At 44.4% G+C, this 19,649-nt stretch overlaps 1 protein-coding gene across 1 annotated transcript; it reads right to left on the bottom strand.

Annotated features, from left to right (window-relative positions):
* Positions 1–7,242: 7,242 nt before the first annotated feature.
* On the bottom strand, positions 7,243–19,599 carry PLEKHJ1 (pleckstrin homology domain containing J1). The gene is made up of 6 exons (XM_034437751.3): positions 19,252–19,599; positions 16,370–16,437; positions 15,631–15,697; positions 11,031–11,121; positions 10,516–10,579; positions 7,243–9,218 (listed from the first exon to the last, which is right to left on the bottom strand). The coding sequence occupies exons 1-6, from the start codon at positions 19,343–19,345 to the stop codon at positions 9,153–9,155; spliced, it is 450 nt and encodes a 149-aa protein (XP_034293642.1). The 5' UTR covers positions 19,346–19,599; the 3' UTR covers positions 7,243–9,152.
* Positions 19,600–19,649: the final 50 nt, after the last annotated feature.

The following is a 19,649-nucleotide window of genomic DNA, read 5'->3' as shown; positions in this document are numbered from 1 at the left end:
TCAAGAATCAGGTTGTTGACTTGTCAAAAGTCTCATAGTTGCCATGCAGGCTGACTCCGTGAAGCTGTGAGTAGACTAGCCTCTGCCTTTGTTTTCCAAATCGGGGTGTTGGGGGGTTTTTTGTTTTTTGTTTTGGTCTTGTGTGAAAGCCTTCCAGGGTCATTAGATCCCAGCCTCCATCAGTCCCAGGTGGCTAGCAGTCAAGGATGATGTGATTTGCCATCATCTGGAGCAGGGGTCTCCAACCTTGGCAACTTTACGACTTGTGGACTTCAACTCCACAAGTTGAAGTCCACAAGTCATAAAGTTGCCAAAGTTGGAGACCTTGGGTTCATGGCTGGTAATTAGGAAGGTTTTCTCTTTCTTTCTTTCTTCCTCTCCCTCTTTGTTTAGGGGTTTGGGGGTTGCATCTTCCGGGATTCATATCGTTTGAAAATTAATTTGTAAGAATTCACAAATTGGAAGATCATCCAACCAGCTAATTTGCCTTTTGTCCTTTACGCCTTCCCTTTGGGAATACCTAGTGAGCTTATTATGTATTTGCAGATCCCTAGGAAGTGATCTAGGAGCCAGATAGGAAGAGACTATTCCTATCTAGTTTTATCTTCTGCATACCACCTCCCTTGTTCAGAGGGAATTGCCTACATTTTATAAAGGCATAAGTCCTTTGATGTTGGCCTGACCGTTTCTCTGTCAAACTTGAGAAGTCAAGGCAGCTGAATCTTGTGTCAAGAACGGGCTGCCCTCAGGTTTGTCTGTCGAGTTGATTTGTTTGAAGTACAGTGTATTTTTTTAATTAGAAAGACTTTAATACTTGATTGAGAAGCAGCTTTGGGTTTTTGTTTTTGTTCTGTTTTATCGAATTGAACACGTGCTGGTTTTGATATATGGCATTTGCTTTTAAGGAAGCTTTTAATATTATTTACTTTCACGTTAGAGGAAACAACCACAACACTCAAAGTTAATTTTTCGTTATCATGCTGAATATATTTTTTAAGAAAAAAAAAGAAAGAAAGAAATCAAATCTGTGATTTGGGAGTTATCACTTTACAGAGGAAAATATAAGGCACACAGTTTGGGAAAAGCAACAAATATTTTATAGAAAATGACGGTGATTCTCGTTTATTTTTGTATCAGACTGTTCATAGTAAAATAGGAAGAGGGATATGGTTTAATTTTTTCAAGCATGTAAAAGCAAGTGTGAAAGGAAAGGAAAACTTTGGTGTAAACCTTTGAACAGAAAAGAGCAAGAATTGTGAGTAGAAATCCAAGTGATATGAAGAGCAAGGTAAAAACAGGTCAGTGTTCCCATTCAATGAGAATCAATCAATTGATCATATTACTAAACCCGAATATCTTTTTCAGACAACTTTAGAAAATACATGCATGCAGGCTTAAAGCTCTAGGTAAGTCTACTACAGGATAATTCCATTTTTATTTTTATTTTTTGCCTTTTTGATTCCACAGTGCATATCCTTCTGGCTGTTTTAGACTACAGATTCTCTTAATCTCAGCAAGCCTCACCAAAGTTCAGGAATGAAGTGAGAACAGGTTAAGAACAACAGGCTTGGGTGAGAGAAAAATGCTTTAGAAAGTTGAGCTCTTTCTGATGATATTGAAAGACATCCTAGGTTTTGTATAATTTCTGCATTTTTTCCCTTTGAGCCAAAAGAGGGAATAAGGTGGGGGGGGGATTGCCAAACACTATCCAGTTTCCCTTAGGAAGAAGACTTTTTTTATACCAACTGCGTTGAAGGTTTTGAGACGCTTGGCAACCTGGAACAAACACCACAAAATAATTCTTTAATAAAAGGATGGTTATTTTTCCTAGCTTGCCATGAAGAAAGGAAGGAGATTGTAGGACAGGAAGAAGATTTTAAAAGGTGACCAAGTATTTGAGTCCCTAGATTTTAAGGCACAGGAATGTGGAGTTTGCTACCTTCCAGAGTTTCTCAATTTCAGCAGCGTGTAACTTTAAGATGTATGGACTTGAAGGCTTGCTGGGGAATTCTGGGAGTTGAAGTCCACACATCTTAAAGTTGTTGTGTTTGAGAAATATTGCACAAGAGGCACGTTCTGGCTGGGTATAGAGGAGACTTTTCACTCTTGAGGCAGTCATTATAACTTGAATCGTGTACAGCATATTCACCTGCAGTCTTTTTAAAATCTAACCCCTTTCTTGAGTTTTCTCTCTGTTGTGGTTGCAAGGGCAAGCTCCGGAGTGTGGCATTTTATCTGCTTGCTTTCTATTTTTCTTCCCCTATCTATCTTAGAAAGCCTAATAAATCCCCAGTTTTGTTATTGTACTGCCTTCCCCCAAAAAGTTTAAATAAGGGGCCATAGATTAGGAACCTCTTCAGAATATATGTGAGCTACAGGATAACGCAGCATAAAGTTAATTTCTTTTTCTTTCTTTTTTTAAAGAAAAATGAGTGTGCTGGTCAAAATACACATTCAATGAAATTGATTTTAGTAGAGCATAATTAGGTGGCTGTTTCTCTTTGGACAAGCACGATTATGCAAGAGGGGGGGCTATGAAGCTATCTTCCCCAAGCACTCTGCCTTATTCCACAATGAGCATCTGATTTCTTGTTGGTGCTGTTCAGGTGTAAGAAATGCATAATGCAAGAAGTTGGATTTATGAAGCTTAACCGTTGTGAAATCGTCTGTCCAGCTACATGATTATCTCACTATTTCTGAGGCCAAGATAAATCTCTCTGGTGCTCCAATCAGTTCTTTGCACTACGAGGTATTGGGAAACGAAACCTGTACCCTTTCCGATGTGGAGTTTGTCCTGGCTGAGAAGAAACTTAATGGCTAAGAAATCTTTGGAACATTTCTGGGTCAGTCAGGATGTTTAAGTGGAGTGGGTTAGTCATATTCCTTCCTAGGCACTTCCTGCTTGCTGGGTTTTGTGGATATTTCCCCCCCCACCCCGCACGTATCCAATCTCAGCTGCAGCTAAAGAAAGAAGTATTTTTCAACCTGTAATCTATCTGTCCTTAAATGCGCAGAAAATGAATTTTAAGCCGATTAGAAAATCACAGCCTGTATTTCGTGCAATTGCACTTTCAGGAAAACAAGCGCAAACACTCGACCTGACCCCATTTTAGCATAGGTTATGGTGCTATTAATCTGGGTGCTTTCTCGGGCCAGCCTGGGATCTGTTCTTATCCATGTTTCTTCTTAGATTCTTCCAAGCACAGGTACAGCTGATTTGTCACTGTTATAGATAATCTTGTTTGTTGTTTGTTCTAGTGTAAGGCTCTTGTCCTTAATGAAATGTGGCTTTATCAGTGCTCAATGTCTTGATGGCACCCCTTTCATCCGTGTAATGGGAAGCGTGCAGTCTTGAAATATAACCATTTCATGTATTTTGCTTCCCCCTCGTCTTGCCTTTAAATATCTTGACTATCTTGCATCTTCTCTTTGGCCTGATATGTAAGCATTTTTTAAATTTATGCTCAGAGCCCAAAATCAGTGAATGACATAATTATCTACAATTGGGGGTTGGGGGGTTGGGAAGGGGATGTTGTGTAATTCATGTGTGCTATCACAGCAGCAAAAATCAGAGAAACTTGCATTCAAGGGACATATTGTTTGAAAATAAGAGAACTGAGGGGAGGGCATGTGTTCTCCCACGAGATACTATATATGCAGGGAACTACAGATGATGGAGCAGACTTTCACTGCGGAATCTGATCCGATCTTTCTGATGCAGGAGGTTAAACATTAAGGTTTCATCTCCAAAGTTTCTAAATTAGCTTGTATGGATCCTTAATATCCAGGGAGATCTTTTTAAAATCTGCCCAGAGTTCACTAGAGTTGCAGTGTGTAATATCCAGTAATAGTTTGGGGATACAGGGAGAGTAACTCAGTTTAGGGGGACTCTCTGGATTCCAGGGTGGCAGCCTTTTCAAACGCCTGGTTCAAGCTGAAGCAGTCCCCTGTGCAAATTTCAGGGACTTAATGAGGGGATTTTCATATTATTTAATTCATTTTCTCCCATATGCTTCTCTCCTACCCCGCACATAGGTCGTGCTGCAGTTTTTCAAAGATTACCCTTGCTAACTCTTAAGATTTATTTTTTCTTTTTTAAAAAAATGAGGGGAAAAAATGGTGGGTAAGACAAGTCTAGCTCATATGGTGACTTGTGTCAGCGTTTTGCATTTTTGAGCCTTTTGGATATATTCTCTGCAGAATGGAACGGACGTCTGTGTTGGAGTTCAAGGGGAACTTCAGTCAATAATGGAAATTGCTGCTGCTCAGGAATTCATTTGTAAAATATTAAAAAAAATTATATAAAATCCATTTGTAAATGGATTGAAGAGAGTATCCATTTTCTTAAAAGGTGGCAATATGGGATGTTTTTTTCCTAGGGTCTAGGAATTGATTTGTACACATTAGCCCATGAACATGAAATTTATTTAAAGATTAAATTTTCCACTGTGGAAAATAGGACTACTAGGTCTGAGCTGCAAAGAAACAGATGCTAGCAAAGATGCAGAAATCTCCTTGCTACCTTCTAGTAGCTGTTCAGAGGCTTGCAGTCCAGATCGGATAATCCTATTCCATCGTATCTTTGTCTCGTCTTGTTTTATAAACTTTGCTCCTTAAGTTTTATCTGCCATTCTTCCATAAAAGTCACATAGAAAATTCTGGCATGTGTATATATGTATGTAATAATAAGCTTATCGATATATTTTCCACTCTTCCGATCTTTCCAGTTCTAGAATTTCCATTCTAATCTTCTCTTTGAATCTTCCCACACTTCACTTTGATTTGTAAATGAAAGAAAAATGGCTTTTGAAGTTTGTCTTTATATTAAAAATGTATGTATTTTAATACACTGTACTAAATGTGGTGCTTCCATTCATTTTAAAGTTGGCTTGGGATTTTTATTTTTATTTTATCCCAAACGCAGGTCGCTGTATTATGAATTGTTTGCCATGAAATACAGTTGTGGCCATGAGTTTGTGTGGCTCTAATTGCTAAGCAAATCTAACGAGGAAGATAGATCTAGCAATAACATAAAATATAAAAGTCTTCCACAGCCTTATGTGGCTTTTGACCGGGGTCAAATAATGTCAGATAGCCATCATTGATATTCTGTTTCCCTAGGAATGATGGCATCAGCACGCTGAACTGGAGAAGGCATTGCAGAAACTATAACGTGCAGAACCTTAGAGCAGGGGTGGAGAAACTGTAGCCCTTTTATGACTTGTGGACTTCAACTCTCAAGGCTGGCTCAGGAATTCTGGGAGTGGAAGTCCGCAAGTCTAAAGGGCCCATAGTTGCCCACCTCTGCCTTAGAGCAAGGAGGGTGAGCCTTTTGGGCTCAGTGTGTCAAAAATTTGTAAAATAACCTACCTTGGCTCTGCTGGCGTGTAACACACATGCACAAATGGACAAAAGGGGCCTCTCTGGATCTCCTCTCCAGATCATTTGGAAGTTGCATGAGAAGACGTACATGGTTTATAGATACCTCGGAGGCTGCATGTGCGCAAGACCATTTCACGTGACTTGCAGAGGGTCTGGAGGCCTGGCATGTCACCTGTGACATGCGTGTCATTATTTATATCCCGCCCTTATTTTTTTTATATAAACAACTCAAGGTGGTGAGCGTATCCAATACTCTTCCTTCCTCCTATTTCCCCCACAACAGCAACCCTGTAAGGTAAGTCGAGCTGAGAGTGACTGGCCCAAGGTCAGCTAGCTGGCTTTCATGGCTAAGGCAGGACTAGAACTCACAATTTCCTAGTTTTTTGCTTGGTGCTTAGAAACGTTTGCCATCACTGCCTTAGAATCATTCTAGCAAAAGGAAGGTGGAGAGTTCCCCTGCTTGCCCCCCCCCCACTTTTCACGCTTAATGTCCAGATACACTAATTTTACAAATGACGGTAATGGAAAAAATCTTCTCCTTGCCTTCAGATGCCGAGTCCTGTCAGAATCAGCTAACATGGCCAATATTGACAGTCTGGGGGATTTGGTTTATAACATTTGGAAAGCATCAGGTTTGCTCACCCTTAAATTTATTTCAATGACAATTTCCCAAAGACTGCAGATGGGATTGAGGTTAAATGTTGGGAGCATTAAAATTCTTATAATGTAGGCAGTTTTCCCGATCTACAAATATGGCTCTGCCTAAACAACCTTTTTCATTCTCTTTGCCTGATCTGCAAGAATTCTTGCTCCAAATATTGCTTTTTTGGAGGGGGGGCTCTCAAAGTGTCAGAGAAATGTGTTTTATCCTGAGAATAGATAAGTAAATAATTGGAAGAGTTTACAGAAAGCGTGAACCATGCTTTATAAACCACACAGCCTACTACATCACAAAGAAGCAAACTGGTTTTGACTTAATGTGTTTGGTTGCCAACTTGGACAGGTGCTTCTGGCTTGACCACTTGATTGATAAGACTGAACAATCACTTGTCAGAAATGGTATAGGGCAGTGATGGCTAACCTTTTTGCCGTTGTGTGCCAAAAGCGGGGGTAATGGGGGGATTGTGTGCGCGCGTGTCCACACCCATAATAAAATGCGCCCTGTTCCCCCACGCATGCATGCATGACCCCCCCTCCCCCCCTGCTTTTGGCACGCGATGGCACGGTGGGCCGGTAGGCCCATTTGTTTGCCCTCCCCAGGCTCCAGAGCCTTTCTAGGAGCCTGGGGACGGTGAAAACAGCCTTCCCCACTCCCCCGGAGGCCCGGAAACAGCCCGTTTCCCAACTTCCGGAAGGCCCGAAAATCAGTTGGCCAGCGCGCACATGCGTGCTGGACTGAGGTAGGGCAATGCTCATGTGCCCACAGATATGGCTTCGTGTGCCACCTGTGGCACCCGTGTCATAGGTTCGCCATCACGGGTATAGGGTCTCCTGCTTGAACGGGGTTGGATTAGATGACCTACAAGGTCTCTTTCCAACTCTTGTTCTGTATAAGGTCCTGACATTACATCCCAGAGTTCTGAAGGGGCTGGCAGATGTTCTCTCAGAACCATTGTACCATATCTTTCCATTACAACATTTCTGATCTAATTTTTCAGTGTGCCTAGGGTGCCATTCATTAGACGCAAGCAAGTTTCTTTCCTAAATATTTACCTATCCTGAAGGACACGTAGATAATAAGTCACTAAATAAAGGTTTGCTGAAAGCCCAACACACCTACTTGATAACAAATACTTTTAACATTAGTGGCAGAGGAGCAGAAAATAAAAGCAGGTAAATAAGGCAAAATAACTAAATCCATCAATGGAAAAGTAATTGCTTTTTTTATTATACAGAGATGGAATGGTAGGGGAAGAGGAGGGAGATTTGAGGGTACAGTACATCTTGAATTTCTAAAGGCTCTCAACGCTTTTCTCAATAACCACAGGCATTCTATCTGAGAAGCAGTTTCCCCATTTTCTTGATAAAAATTAAGAAAACTTTTCCAAATGCCTGAAGAAATTTCACAGCAGGTTTTAAAATACATTCAGCTGCCAGTTCCCAAAGTTGGACAGGAAAGATACTGGAAGAAGCAACAGAAAGACTGACTAACACCAAGAACGAGGTGGATAAAAGGAGAACGTTTACAAACACCAGACAGTTCAGGAGTGCATCTTCACGGCTGCTATGAACTACTACACTTCTCACCCATAACGTAAACACCAAGCATGTAAGATTGAAAAGAGTCTCTAAGTTCCCTTTTTATTCGTGCGGGAAATAATTACTATTGACTGTAAGGGCTGCCAATTATGCCAAATGATCCATTTGCCATATCATAAGGCTGAAAATCAGTTGAATCTATTGTTCCAGATCAGCAAGCCGGGCTCCTATCTGTTTTGAGCACTGATTTAACATCGACACCCCTGTGTTCAAAGAGGCAGAGATCTTGCTGTGTCCATTTGTCAGCCAGCCCTTCCACTTAAAACACTTCACATCTAGAAGAAGTTAAGGACTGCCAGCCTATCCATTTTGTGTCTGGGAGAAATCGTTGGCCTTGGTAAGCTTCATGATTGATTGCAATAACTCCTGAAGAGACAGATACCGTATCTGCTCTGTTCTTCTGATCTGACTCAAATGCTTCATTAGACCCAATGCAGGGAGATGGTAGGAAGACTAGTCTGACATACAGTAGTGGCCAAAATTGTGGAAACCTTTTGGGGAAAGTGTATTTTCTTACCACCACTTTTTTTTCGAGTAGTACCATAAAATTATATATCCATGGAAAGATAATTTTAATCAAGAATGTAATGCAATAACTTTTATGAAGGATTTGCTATTAGAATAGCAGTTACAGTATAAAGAAAAGGGAAACAGAAAAAACGAGATGAACAAAAATTATCACGTCAGTTAATACTTAGTTGGGTAACCTTTAGCGTGAATTACGGCCTTATGAGGTCTTCCCATGGAGTGAACCAAGTCTTTTAGTTCTGCAGCTGTTATAATGTGAAACCAAGATTGAGTGATTGCTTCTATTAACTGGGTTTTATTGCTAGGTCGCTTCTGACTAAAAAGTTTCTTTAGTCGGCTCCATAGATTTTCAATTGGGTTAAGGTCTGGGCTATTCCTAGGCCATTCCAGCAGTGGAATATAATTATCTTGAAACTCCAAAAACAAAAAGTGGTGTTATTAGCCATCAAACCTCAAAAATACACTTTTCCCAAAAGGTTTCCACAATTTTGGCCACTACTGTAAGTTTGGGGGAGTGAACACTGCAGAGCTGGGGTACCTATTAAATTCATCTCTGCCGATGGACAACACATTCTGCCATCTGTCACTTCAACCTCACTGCCTTACCAAAGGGGATTGAAAAGAGAATTAAAATCGAGGCCTTCTTCCAAATGGATTCTCCCTTTCCCCATTTCTTTCATTTTTTACAAGTGTACTTGTTCTGAGCACCTGTATACAATAGAGGCAGAACTGATTCAATTAACCCAACCGCAAAACTGATCCTCCTTATCAATCATCTTCATTGTAGCTGTGGCTATCAGTAGTAGCAAAACTTGAGTTCACAAAGCAGCAGAAGACATAACAGTATGTGTGGACAGTGTGGGTGGGTTTTTTTTTTTTAAAGAAACATTCCCTTTCCCCTCCCTTAAGTTCGTAAAAAAAAAATAGAGAATTGACTCTGTTGACATATCAGCAGTGGAGTTCCTGTGTTCGCCTTATGTGGATTAAAGTTTCCGTGCCCCCAGCTGGAAACGGGCTTCCTCTGAGATGCCATATTGCTCCAAGGGGTCCTGCATCCAAAGAAGGAAGAAGATGGAAGGTTAACAGTTGTTCCATCAAGTTATTTGTGTTCTCTTCTACGCTGGTTAAAACGGCCAGCTACCTACGTTCGCCTGGCATATGTTCCACTGAGGTCATCTGTATCTCCTTCCAAGTTAGCAGATGCATTGGCTTGGTGGTGAACAATGTGACACGTTGCCTTTTGCTCCTGTTCCTCATCTGAGAATCGTAACTCAAGACTTTAAACGTTAGATGCTTCTAAGGTTTCAGTTTGATTTATCCCCCGTCTCTTGAAATCACATTTTCCCCGAGTAGGTATACAATCGTATCTGTAACTCACATGAGAATAGGAGCAGAAAGCTATTCATGTCTTCCCCGTCTCGCTTCAATCGCTATCTTCTTATCTAGCTAGTAAATGTTATCAAATGCCTTCAGAAATGAAGCTGTCCTATATTGCCCAATCTAAGAGGAAGCACTCCAAAGCCCCCCTCAAACAGCCTCACAAACCTATTTCAAGCCAGTCATGAATTTATCCTTGCAATGGAGGTAAGCCAATTTTATTAGGTAAAGGTAAAGGTAAAGGTTCCCTTTGCACTCATGCAGACTAATATACAGATGGGTTAGAAAGCAGAGTCTCTGTTACAGGTCATGGATCCTCCAGGAGGGTAATGATGCAAGACATACACCTAGAGTCATGGTGGCACAGTGGTAAGAATGCAGTAAAGGTAAAAGTTCCCCTTGCACATATGTGCTAGTCGTTCCCGACTCTAGGGGGCAGTGCTCATCTCCGTTTCAAAGCCGAAGAGCCAGCATTGTCCAAAGATGTCTCCGTGGTCATGTGGCCGGCATGACTCAATGCCAAAGGCACACGGAACGCTGTTACCTTCCCACCAAAGGTGATCCCTATTTTTCTACTTGCATTTTTTACGTGCTTTCAAACTGCTAGGATGGCAGAAGCTGGAACAAGTCACAGGAGCTCACCCCGTTACGCAGCGCTAGGGATTCGAACCACTGAACTGCCGATCTTTCGATCGACAAGCTCAGCATCTTAGCCACTGAGCCACCGTGTCCCTTTTTGATTAGCTAAACCATAATTGGCTGGGTTCACACCAGTACAGAATCCTGCACCATGATTTACAAACAAGAACTGCATTCACACAGCATACCCAAAATTAAAATAATCCATAGTGGAACTTGGTAGGAAGTGTGTAAAATCTGGTTGGTGCGTACATCTCAAAAGGCCTGTAAATACTCTTAGCAATCAGGATGCTCTGGAATAAGAATTGTCATTTGCAGCCACTGGCTTACCTTCCCGGTCATCTTCTGGATCTCATTCCGATAAAAGATCAAGCTGCTTCTCATGAATTCATAACTGTAGATCAAAGGAGAACAGGAGAGCTGAAAGAATTGGCCCAAGGTTTGTTTGGATGCAACTGATGGGACTTTAAGACTTGTGGACTTCAACTCCCAGAATTCCTCAGCCAGCTTTGTTGGCCAAGGTTGGAGACCCCTGGGATAGATAGACCATTTTGCTCTCTGATGGTCACTTAAGAAAGAAATGCCACCCAGCAGAGGTAAGCCTATTTTCTCCCTTGTTTTTCCAAAGCAGCCCCAATGTAGGCAGCGAATGTTTTTAACGCAACATAGTTTATTTAGTTCCTATTAATAAATCTGTTGCAGGTGCCAAAGAAAAATTAAAGTAAATCAGGTAACAATATCGTCACTGCCTTCAGGCTTGCCTTTAATTGGTACTCTCCAAATAGATAAGACAAACAGATAAATAAGTAAGATTTATCCACCTTCAAATGACGAGATGAGCTCACCTGGCCTTGCGAAGGACCTCAATCCATTCCTGGCACTGCTCTTCTGTATCACACTCGAAGTAGTATTTTCTCTCTGGCTCTTCAAGAAAGCCTAGAAAAACAAGCCCACAAAACAGTCATCCTGACTGCTCCTGTTGCTTCAACTCGACTTTCCCGGAACAGGGAAAGTATATTTACAGACCCTGTTGGTTAAAGAATTTCAACTGGGGAGGGGGGGAGTCCAGGAAGAGAGCCTTCTTGCAGTATATATATATATTATACTAACTGGATACCTGTGCTTCGCTACGAAACTATGTGATGGGGCTTGATAAATCGACACAGCTTGAAAATTAATGAGTAGTTACGATCGGCTTCTTCTCTCCCCTTCTCTCCTTCAGCCTTGCCCCACAGAACTGTCTCCTATTCTATTCCCCTTCTCTCCCTCAGGCTTGCCGCACAGAAGCCTCCCCTATCCTATCCCCTGGTTGCTGCTGTGAAAGTAAGCTAAAACTGAAACTCCTCTCCTCTGCTTGTGTTTTGCATTTGGAACAGATTTCTTTTGAGGTGGGGAGGGGGAGTAGAACTCCTTAGCATCAGAGGGCTGTTTGGAAAGTGAAACGGTATTTGCTGTATGAGCAAGGAAGAGACAGGAAGGAGTCTGGCCCTGGCTTAGTTCAAGTGTTCCGTATTAAAGCTGCTTCCTGCTGTGAAAGTAAAACTGAAAGTGAAACTCCACTCCTCTGCTTGTGTTTTGCATTTGGAACAAATTTCTTTTTAGGTGGGGAAGGGGAGTAGAATTCCTTAGCATCAGTGTGTGTTAATAATAATATAGGAAATACTAATGGCATGTTTCAAAGCGGGGATTAAGGGGTTTTTTAATTAGGGTTTTTAATAATTTTTTAAGGGGAACCGGGACCAAAGGGGATGGGGGGGGAAATCCACCAAGGTCAGAGCCGAGCCCGGCACTGGGTAACGGTTTGGAGGACATTGCACGAGGGAATGGGGAGGGGGCGGAGGGAAATACCATCTGCACGGTGGCTGGGAGGGGCAGATATGGCGGGAGCAGGGGGCCACATCATGTGTTGGGGACGCGCACTGGCTGTCTGAGAGCAATTGTGCGCCCCGGCCCCCAAGGCTCCCCTCGGATACTAGGTGGCTTAGATACTCAGGACCTGGCCCTGCGATTGATGCTGTGCAACGCTAGGTCTGTGGTAAATAAGGCCCCCCTCATTCACGATCTTATCCAGGAGGGGGGAGCGGACCTGGCAGGTATTACGGAGACCTGGTTGGGACCAGAGGGAGGTGTCCCTCTGGTCGAGATGTGCCCACCAGGTTTCAGAGCATACCATCAACCGAGAGCCCAGGGGAGGGGCGGGGGGGTGGCGGTTATTATTAAAGAAGGTCTTGGTTCGAGGGAGACCACTGTGCCTCAGATTGTCGGATGTGAGTCCCTCTTCGTGAGATGGGGTCATGGGGTTCAGATGGGCTTGCTGCTTGCGTACCTGGCTCCCTGCCGCGTGGCAGCAGCCCTGCCTGAGCTACTCGACGTGATAGCCACGGTAGCAGTTGATACACCCAGGCTTATGGTCATGGGTGATTTCAACTTGCCATCCGTTGGTGAAACGTCTGGGATGGCTCGGGAGTTCATGGCTTCCATGACGGCCATGGACCTGACCCAGTTAGTTCATGGCCCCACTCACGGGGGGGAGACACACTCTAGACTTGATTTTTGTCTCTGGCCAGTGGTTGAGTGATCTTGTTATAGGGGATATAGATATGGAACCCTTGTCATGGTCAGATCACTCACTCCTTCGTCTGGACCTTCGTACCGCTACACCCCGCCGCAGGGAGGCGGACCCAATTAGATGGGTCCGCCCCAGGCGCCTGATGGATCCTGATAGGTTCCAGACGGAGCTTGGGCCAATTCCTGATGATCTGGCACACGACTCGGCCGAGGACCTAGTAGCTGCCTGGGACCGGGCGGCTGGTGGGGCCTTGGATTGAGTCGTGCCTTTGCGGCCTCTGACCCGGTGTCGATCCCTCGCGGCTCCTTGGTTCACCGAGGAACTGAGGGAGATGAAACGCCGGAAAAGACGCCTAGAGAGCGGTTGGAGGGCCAGTCGTGCTGAATCTGACCGAACACTGGTAAGGTCGCATATTAAGACCTACCTAGTGGCGATAAAGACGGCAAAGTTTAATTACTTTTCCGCCTCTATTGCGTCATCAGGGAATCGTCCGGCCGCCCTGTTCAGGGTAACCCGCTCCCTGCTCCATCTGGGAGCGTGGGAGGATCCCTTGGAAGGCAGGGCGGAGGATTTCGGACAATACCTGCATGACAAAATCGCTCAGATCCGGGGGGACTTGGACTCTGACTGGGTAGATCAGGGCAGGGTGATGAGGAATAGTCTTGAGAATGTTATCTGGGAGGAGTTTGATGCTGTGACTCCCGATGATGTGGACAGGATCTTGGGGAGACTTAGTGCAGCCACAGGTTTACTGGACCCGTGTCCCTCCTGGTTGGTACTGGCCTCCCGGGAGGTTACACGAGGCTGGCTCCAGGGTGTTATCAACGCTTCGTTGAGTGAGGGTTACTTCCCCGCGGCCTTGAAGGAGGCGGTGGTGAGGCCTCTCCTCAAGAAGCCGTCCCTGGATCCAGCAATATTGGCCAACTACCGTCCTGTCTCCAACCTTCGCTTCCTGGCGAAGGCTGTTGAGAGTGTGGTCGCGCGACAGTTCCCGCAATTCCTGGAGGAAACATCCTATCTGGATCCGTTCCAGTCTGGTTTCAGGCCTGGGCACAGCACGGAAACGGCATTGGTCGCGTTGGTTGATGATCTCTGGAGGGCTCGGGACAGGGGTTGCTCCTCTGTTCTGGTCCTGTTAGACCTCTCAGCGGCTTTTGATACCATCGACCATGGTATCATGCTGCACCGGTTGGAAGAGTTGGGGATGGGGGGCACCGTGTTACGGTGGTTCTCCTCCTTTCTCTCCAACCGGTCGCAGTTCGTGTTGGCAGGGGGGCAGAGGTCGACCTCGAGGCCTCTTATATGTGGAGTGCCTCAGGGGTCGGTCCTCTCGCCTCTCCTGTTCAACATTTATGTGAAGCCGCTGGGCGAGATCATCCGTGGCTTTGGGGTGAGATACCGTCAGTACGCTAATGATACTCAGCTGTACATCTCCACCCCAGGCCACCCCAACGATGCCCTTGAAGTGATGTCCCAGTGCCTGGAGGCTGTACGGATCTGGATGGGGAGGAACAGGCTCAGGCTCAACCCTTCCAAGACTGAGTGGCTGTGGTTCCCGGCATCCCGATATAGTCAGTTGACTCCATCACTGACTATTGGGGGAGAGTCTTTGGCCCCCACAGAAGGGGCTCGCAATCTGGGAGTCCTCCTGGATACGCAGCTGTCCTTGGAGGAACATCTGACGGCTGTGACCAGGGGGACCTTTTATCAGGTTCGCCTGATCCGCCAGTTGCGGCCCTTTCTTGATCGGGATTCCTTGTGCACAGTCACCTCTCGCCTTGATTACTGCAATGCTCTCTACATGGGGCTCCCCCTGAGGAGCACCCGGAGGCTCCAACTGGTCCAGAACGCAGCAGCGCGGGTAGTGACGGGAGCAGCGTGGCGCTCCCATGTAACACCGCTCCTGCGTGAACTGCACTGGCTCCCGGTGGTCTTCCGGGTGCGCTTCAAGGTGTTGGTTATCACCTTTAAAGCGCTCCATGGCATAGGGCCTAGCTATCTTCGAGACCGCCTACTGCCACCGATGACCTCCCACCGACCCGTGCGCTCCCACAGAGAGGGCCTCCTCGGGGTGCCATCAGCCAAACAATGCAGGCTGGTGACCCCCAGGGGGAGGGCCTTCTCTGTGGGGGCACCTACCCTCTGGAATCAGTTGCCCCCTGAGATAAGGAGAATCCATGACCTCAGTGCCTTCCGCCGTGCCCTTAAAACTTTCTTTTTTCAACAAGCCGGGCTGGCTTAATTTCTTTTTAAGGGTTTTATTAATTGTTCTGTTTTGCTTATCGTTTTTAATTAATGGGGCCAAATCTATATATATTTTTAAATGTGTTTTAATATTTGTATTTGATGTTTTTATCTGGCTGTTCACCGCCCTGAGTCCTCAGGGTGAAGGGCGGTATACAAATTCAAAAAAAAAAAAAAAAATGCTCTGATGGTCATTTCGAAAAATCCTTAGTGAGCACCTAGAAGCCAAGAGGAACATACGTGACAAATTTCAAGTTTTTAGGCTTTACGGTTCTGGAGATTTCAGGATTACGGCGTGAGTGGTTTTCGCTTTTATATATATATCTAGATTCCTTGTAGTCACCTGGTGATTAGCACTCTTTCTGGGGTCGTTGAGGCAACTTGGAGGTTTATCTGTGTCCTCAGGATCAACTGAATAGTGCAAATGGATGTGGGAAATAGTGCAAATGGGTATGCATAAATAACTGCATAAATAGGGAAAGCAGCTGCCAGTCAGAGCCAGCACCCTAGACTGATGTAATCAGTTACATTGTTGTTTTGTCAATATTAAAATATAAGGCTGCCAATTTACTGGGGGGGGGGGAATTTGCTCCTGACACAAACATCCCAACAACTCTTTCTAAAGCACTTACTGATGGAAAAGACATTTTCTTCTTCTTTGCTAATCTTGCAGCGCTCCAACAATAAAGCACCAATGGGCTGAGGAGAGAGAAAGAATCAGGTCTGTTTTTCAGTTAAGATGGACATGTTTATAGGTAGTCCTTGACTTATAACCACAATGGAGCCCAAAATTCTGACCATCAGTCATTATGGTTGTAGGATGAGGCACCAGATTACTGGACTCAATTTTAAAACTGTTTCTAGGATGGCTGTAAAGTAAGTCACAGGGGACATTAAGCAAACCCGCATAGTGGTTAAGCAAACCATATGGTGTTAAGTGAATCCAGAATATCTCATGGGCTTTTGTTGTAATTTTCTGCCAGAAAATGGCAAAAAACATCGCAAATCACAATCATGCGACCAAAGAACACTACAACCAACCCCCCCACACACAAAATCCTCAGAATTGGCCTAGGTTGAACTTAAAAACACATTCCAACTCTTAGTTTTATTACAGGAGTATTGTTCCAGATATATTGGATGGTCTGATTTTCATTAGTCTCAGAAAGCAGGGCCAATAATTCAATCATAGCTGAAGGGCCACAGATTCCTTCATCCCAGTTGATGGCCAAATACCAGAAAAAATTTTTTAGTGATCACCCAATAAAAATATCAGCTTAACTACTGTATGATGTACTAACCCCTTAAGGCCTAGGTGCAACTAAGGTGCAATTCATATCACGTTTCAACACAGTTGCTAACTACTGTTACCTCAGCCTCATCTGTTCGGAAGTAAAAGAGAAAATTGACCACTAATTTCACCAGGCGTTTCTTCAAGGCTGCAAAGAGAAAAGAAACACAACGAACAGTTTTATATTTTTTATTTACTTATTTATTCGATTTCTACGGCTGCCCAACATTACCAAGTGACTCTGGGCAGCCCTAATTTGACAGCTGGGTTGTCAGCAGGAAACCTGTAAGCAGCCCCTGAGTTTGGAATAGCATAGCTCAGCATCTGCTACACCCCAGCAGGTCCACGCTGTGCACCTGAGACCAGTTGTAATCAAAGGATGCTCAATCTTTTTTCCTATACACATAGGTAGCACATTAATGCAACCTTTAGCTTCAGCATATTACACAATACCTCTTTGTCTCCCTACCAGTATCAGTTAATGGCAAAGAGTGGTTAGAATAGTAGTTTATGACCAGCAGAACTGCCTTCTAATCCTCATTAAATGATCTGGTACTACTCACTCCTCTCTTGGCCTCATTTGTCTTATCGGAGGAATATCAAGAAGCGTGTTGGCTGACGTATATGTCAACCTGAGTTTCTTGGAGGAAGGATGTCATGTAAATAAAATGCTTTTTACCCTCAAAAGTTGCCCTAAGAATATTTAGCCCCCTAATGAAATCAATACCGTTCGATACTATAATAAATGGGCCCATTCTGTCCTGTAGATTCAGAATGTCTTAGAACTGTTTTTTTCCCTGCATTTTAATAATTCTCTTTCTGGAGACCCGCACTAAGAAAGTTAAATCTGGAGGAGTCAAAAACAGGCATTAAAAATCATTAAAATCAAATATGTGTTATCATACTGGAAGTGAGGAATTACAATCCAACATAACTGGGGGGATATTGTAAGATCCAGAAAGGGGTTATTGTGGTGCTAAAAAGAAGTCTAGTTATTAATCCCCGATGCAGTAATGCTGTATTTATGCATGCATATGAATAAGCAAAATAGCCAAACTGTTCACTTAAACAGAATGGCTTTAGTATTCACAGTGGCACAGCAAGTTACCAATTGTCATGTACTGACATCATCCAGTAAGCGAACAGTGAAGTTAATTCTCCCAAGTGCAGCACCTTCTGAAATCAGGACAGCCAAAGTACCCCTGAGGTATGAGCTAAACAAACCTCAGAGTTGACCGCCGCATTATGATGGGGAGAATCTCCCAAGTACCCCTCAAGAACTGAGCAGGCTAGGAAGCAGGAAATGGAAATATCAGGGAAAGGTATGGAGTAGATCAGCCTGCTTTGACAGATGGGCCTTCCGAATACAGAAGCCTCTGCACTAGAGGTCTGTGCATCTATATCTATAGTTACCGTATTTTTCGGACTATAAGACACACCTATCTTTTTTGGTGAGGAAAAGAAGAAAAAGAAATCTGCCTCTGCCTCTGAGCAATTTTGCCTCCTTGCAGCAAACAGCCTGCTTTACTTTCATTTTCAGCATAGCTTGATTAGCACAAGGGAAAAAAAATCTGCTCCAGCATTTTACCTCTTTGCAGCAAGCAGCAGAGCCCTGAGAGCAAATCAGCTGAGAGTCGGGAAGCCGATCCACTCAACTTGTGCTAATTAGGCTGTGCTGAAGCTGAAAGGAGCTGTTTTTTCTTGCTGTTTGCTTGCAAGGAGGTAACTGCTGGGAGACAGAGGCCAAAGAGTGGGGGCCAGTGGGTGGGCGGGGCTACATTCGGTGTAGAAGTCGCACCTAAATTTTCACCCCCTTTTAGGCGGGAAAAAGGTGCGTCTTATACTCCGAAAAATACGGTATATTAAAAATTATACTATAAAAGTTACATTATAAAATTATGATAAAACACAGCCATATTAAGGAAGGAGACTTTAATATGTTTGGTTTAAGAAAGTATTTTTAAATGAATTACGTTAGAAGTAGCTTGTCAGTCAGTTGTAGCAAAAACTACCCAGTATCTTGTGGCACCTTAAAGCTGAACTACAGGTAGTCCTCAACTTACAACAGTTCATTTTAGTAACCATTCAAAGTTACAACGGCACTGGAAAAAGTGATTTATGATCATTTTTCACTCACTTATGACCATGGCAGCATCCCCATGGTCATGTGATTTACACGCAGATGCTTGATAACTAAACTCCCATTTATGACGGTCGCAGCGTCCCAGAGTCATGCGATCCCCTTTTGCGATCTTCTGACAAGGAAAGTCAGCGGGGAAACCAGATTCACTGAACAACCATATTACTATTTTAAAGAACTGCCATGATTCACTTAACAAATGCAGGGAGAAAAGTCGTAAAAGGGGGCAAAATTCACAGTGGCACAGCAAGTTATCAATTGTCACGCACTGTGCCGATTAACACATTTCTCACTTTAGCAACATAAATTTTGGGCTCCATTGCGATCGTAAGTTGAGGACCACCCGTATTTTACTATAAATTTATTAGTTTTGGGGACCAGGAGGCACTAGGCCGAAGGCAAATCAAAATAAATATATAAAGTGTAAACATAAAATGGGTAAATGAATCAGGGTCGTGAAAATGAACAATTATGGAAGACGAAAACTGCATAGAGGCTGGAACTGAGGAGGACTAGTAACCACAGGGCTGATAAAAGCCCACTCAAGGGTCTAATCCAGGGGTCTCCAACCTTGGCAACTTTAAGCCTGGAGGACTTCAACTCCCAGAATTCCCCAGCCAGCTTGGGAGTTGAAGTCCTCCAGGCTTAAAGTTGGAGACCCCTGGTTTAGTTCTCAGGGATGGCAGTTATGCCAGAGAGGCCCTTGAACGTCTCGCTTCCTTTATCCCCAGCGCCCTCAGATGACGCAATTAGCCTCCCCGGTCTCGTGTCGTCACATCCCCCTCCCTTTCGCGCCGTGACGTCACTGCCCCTTCTCCTTACCGCTTCCTTTCTTGGGGGCGCGCATGAGAACCTCCGCCGCCTTTTCGGCTGGTTGCCGGGAGAGCGACAACAGCTCCCGTTCGTTGTACCGCATCGCTTCCACCGCAGCCCGGCCCCGCCCCGCCCCCTCCGCCCTCCGGCCTCTCGGATCGATGGCCTCTTCCCTCTTACTTCCGCCATGGCTTTCTCACGGACCGGACTTGCCCTTCCGTAACACTTCCGGGTCCGATTTTCACCGCCCTCCCGGTCTCTCTCTCTCTCTCTCTCTCTCTCTCTCTCTCTCTCTCTGATCCTCTTCCATTCCTAGAGCGAACGCCTGTGAAGTTTCCCCTCTTCTTCGGCCCTCCCATCCGGGAAAATATCCGGGCCGACGGTGATCTAATCCGGAAGTGAAAGCT

The sequence above is a fragment of the Pantherophis guttatus genome, chromosome 1 (assembly GCF_059756535.1).
Source record: "Pantherophis guttatus breed Tessera chromosome 1, ASM5975653v1, whole genome shotgun sequence".
NCBI lineage: Eukaryota > Metazoa > Chordata > Lepidosauria > Squamata > Colubridae > Pantherophis > Pantherophis guttatus.
The sequence above is the reverse complement of the archived record's forward strand: the minus strand, read 5'-3'. Positions and strand labels throughout refer to the sequence as shown.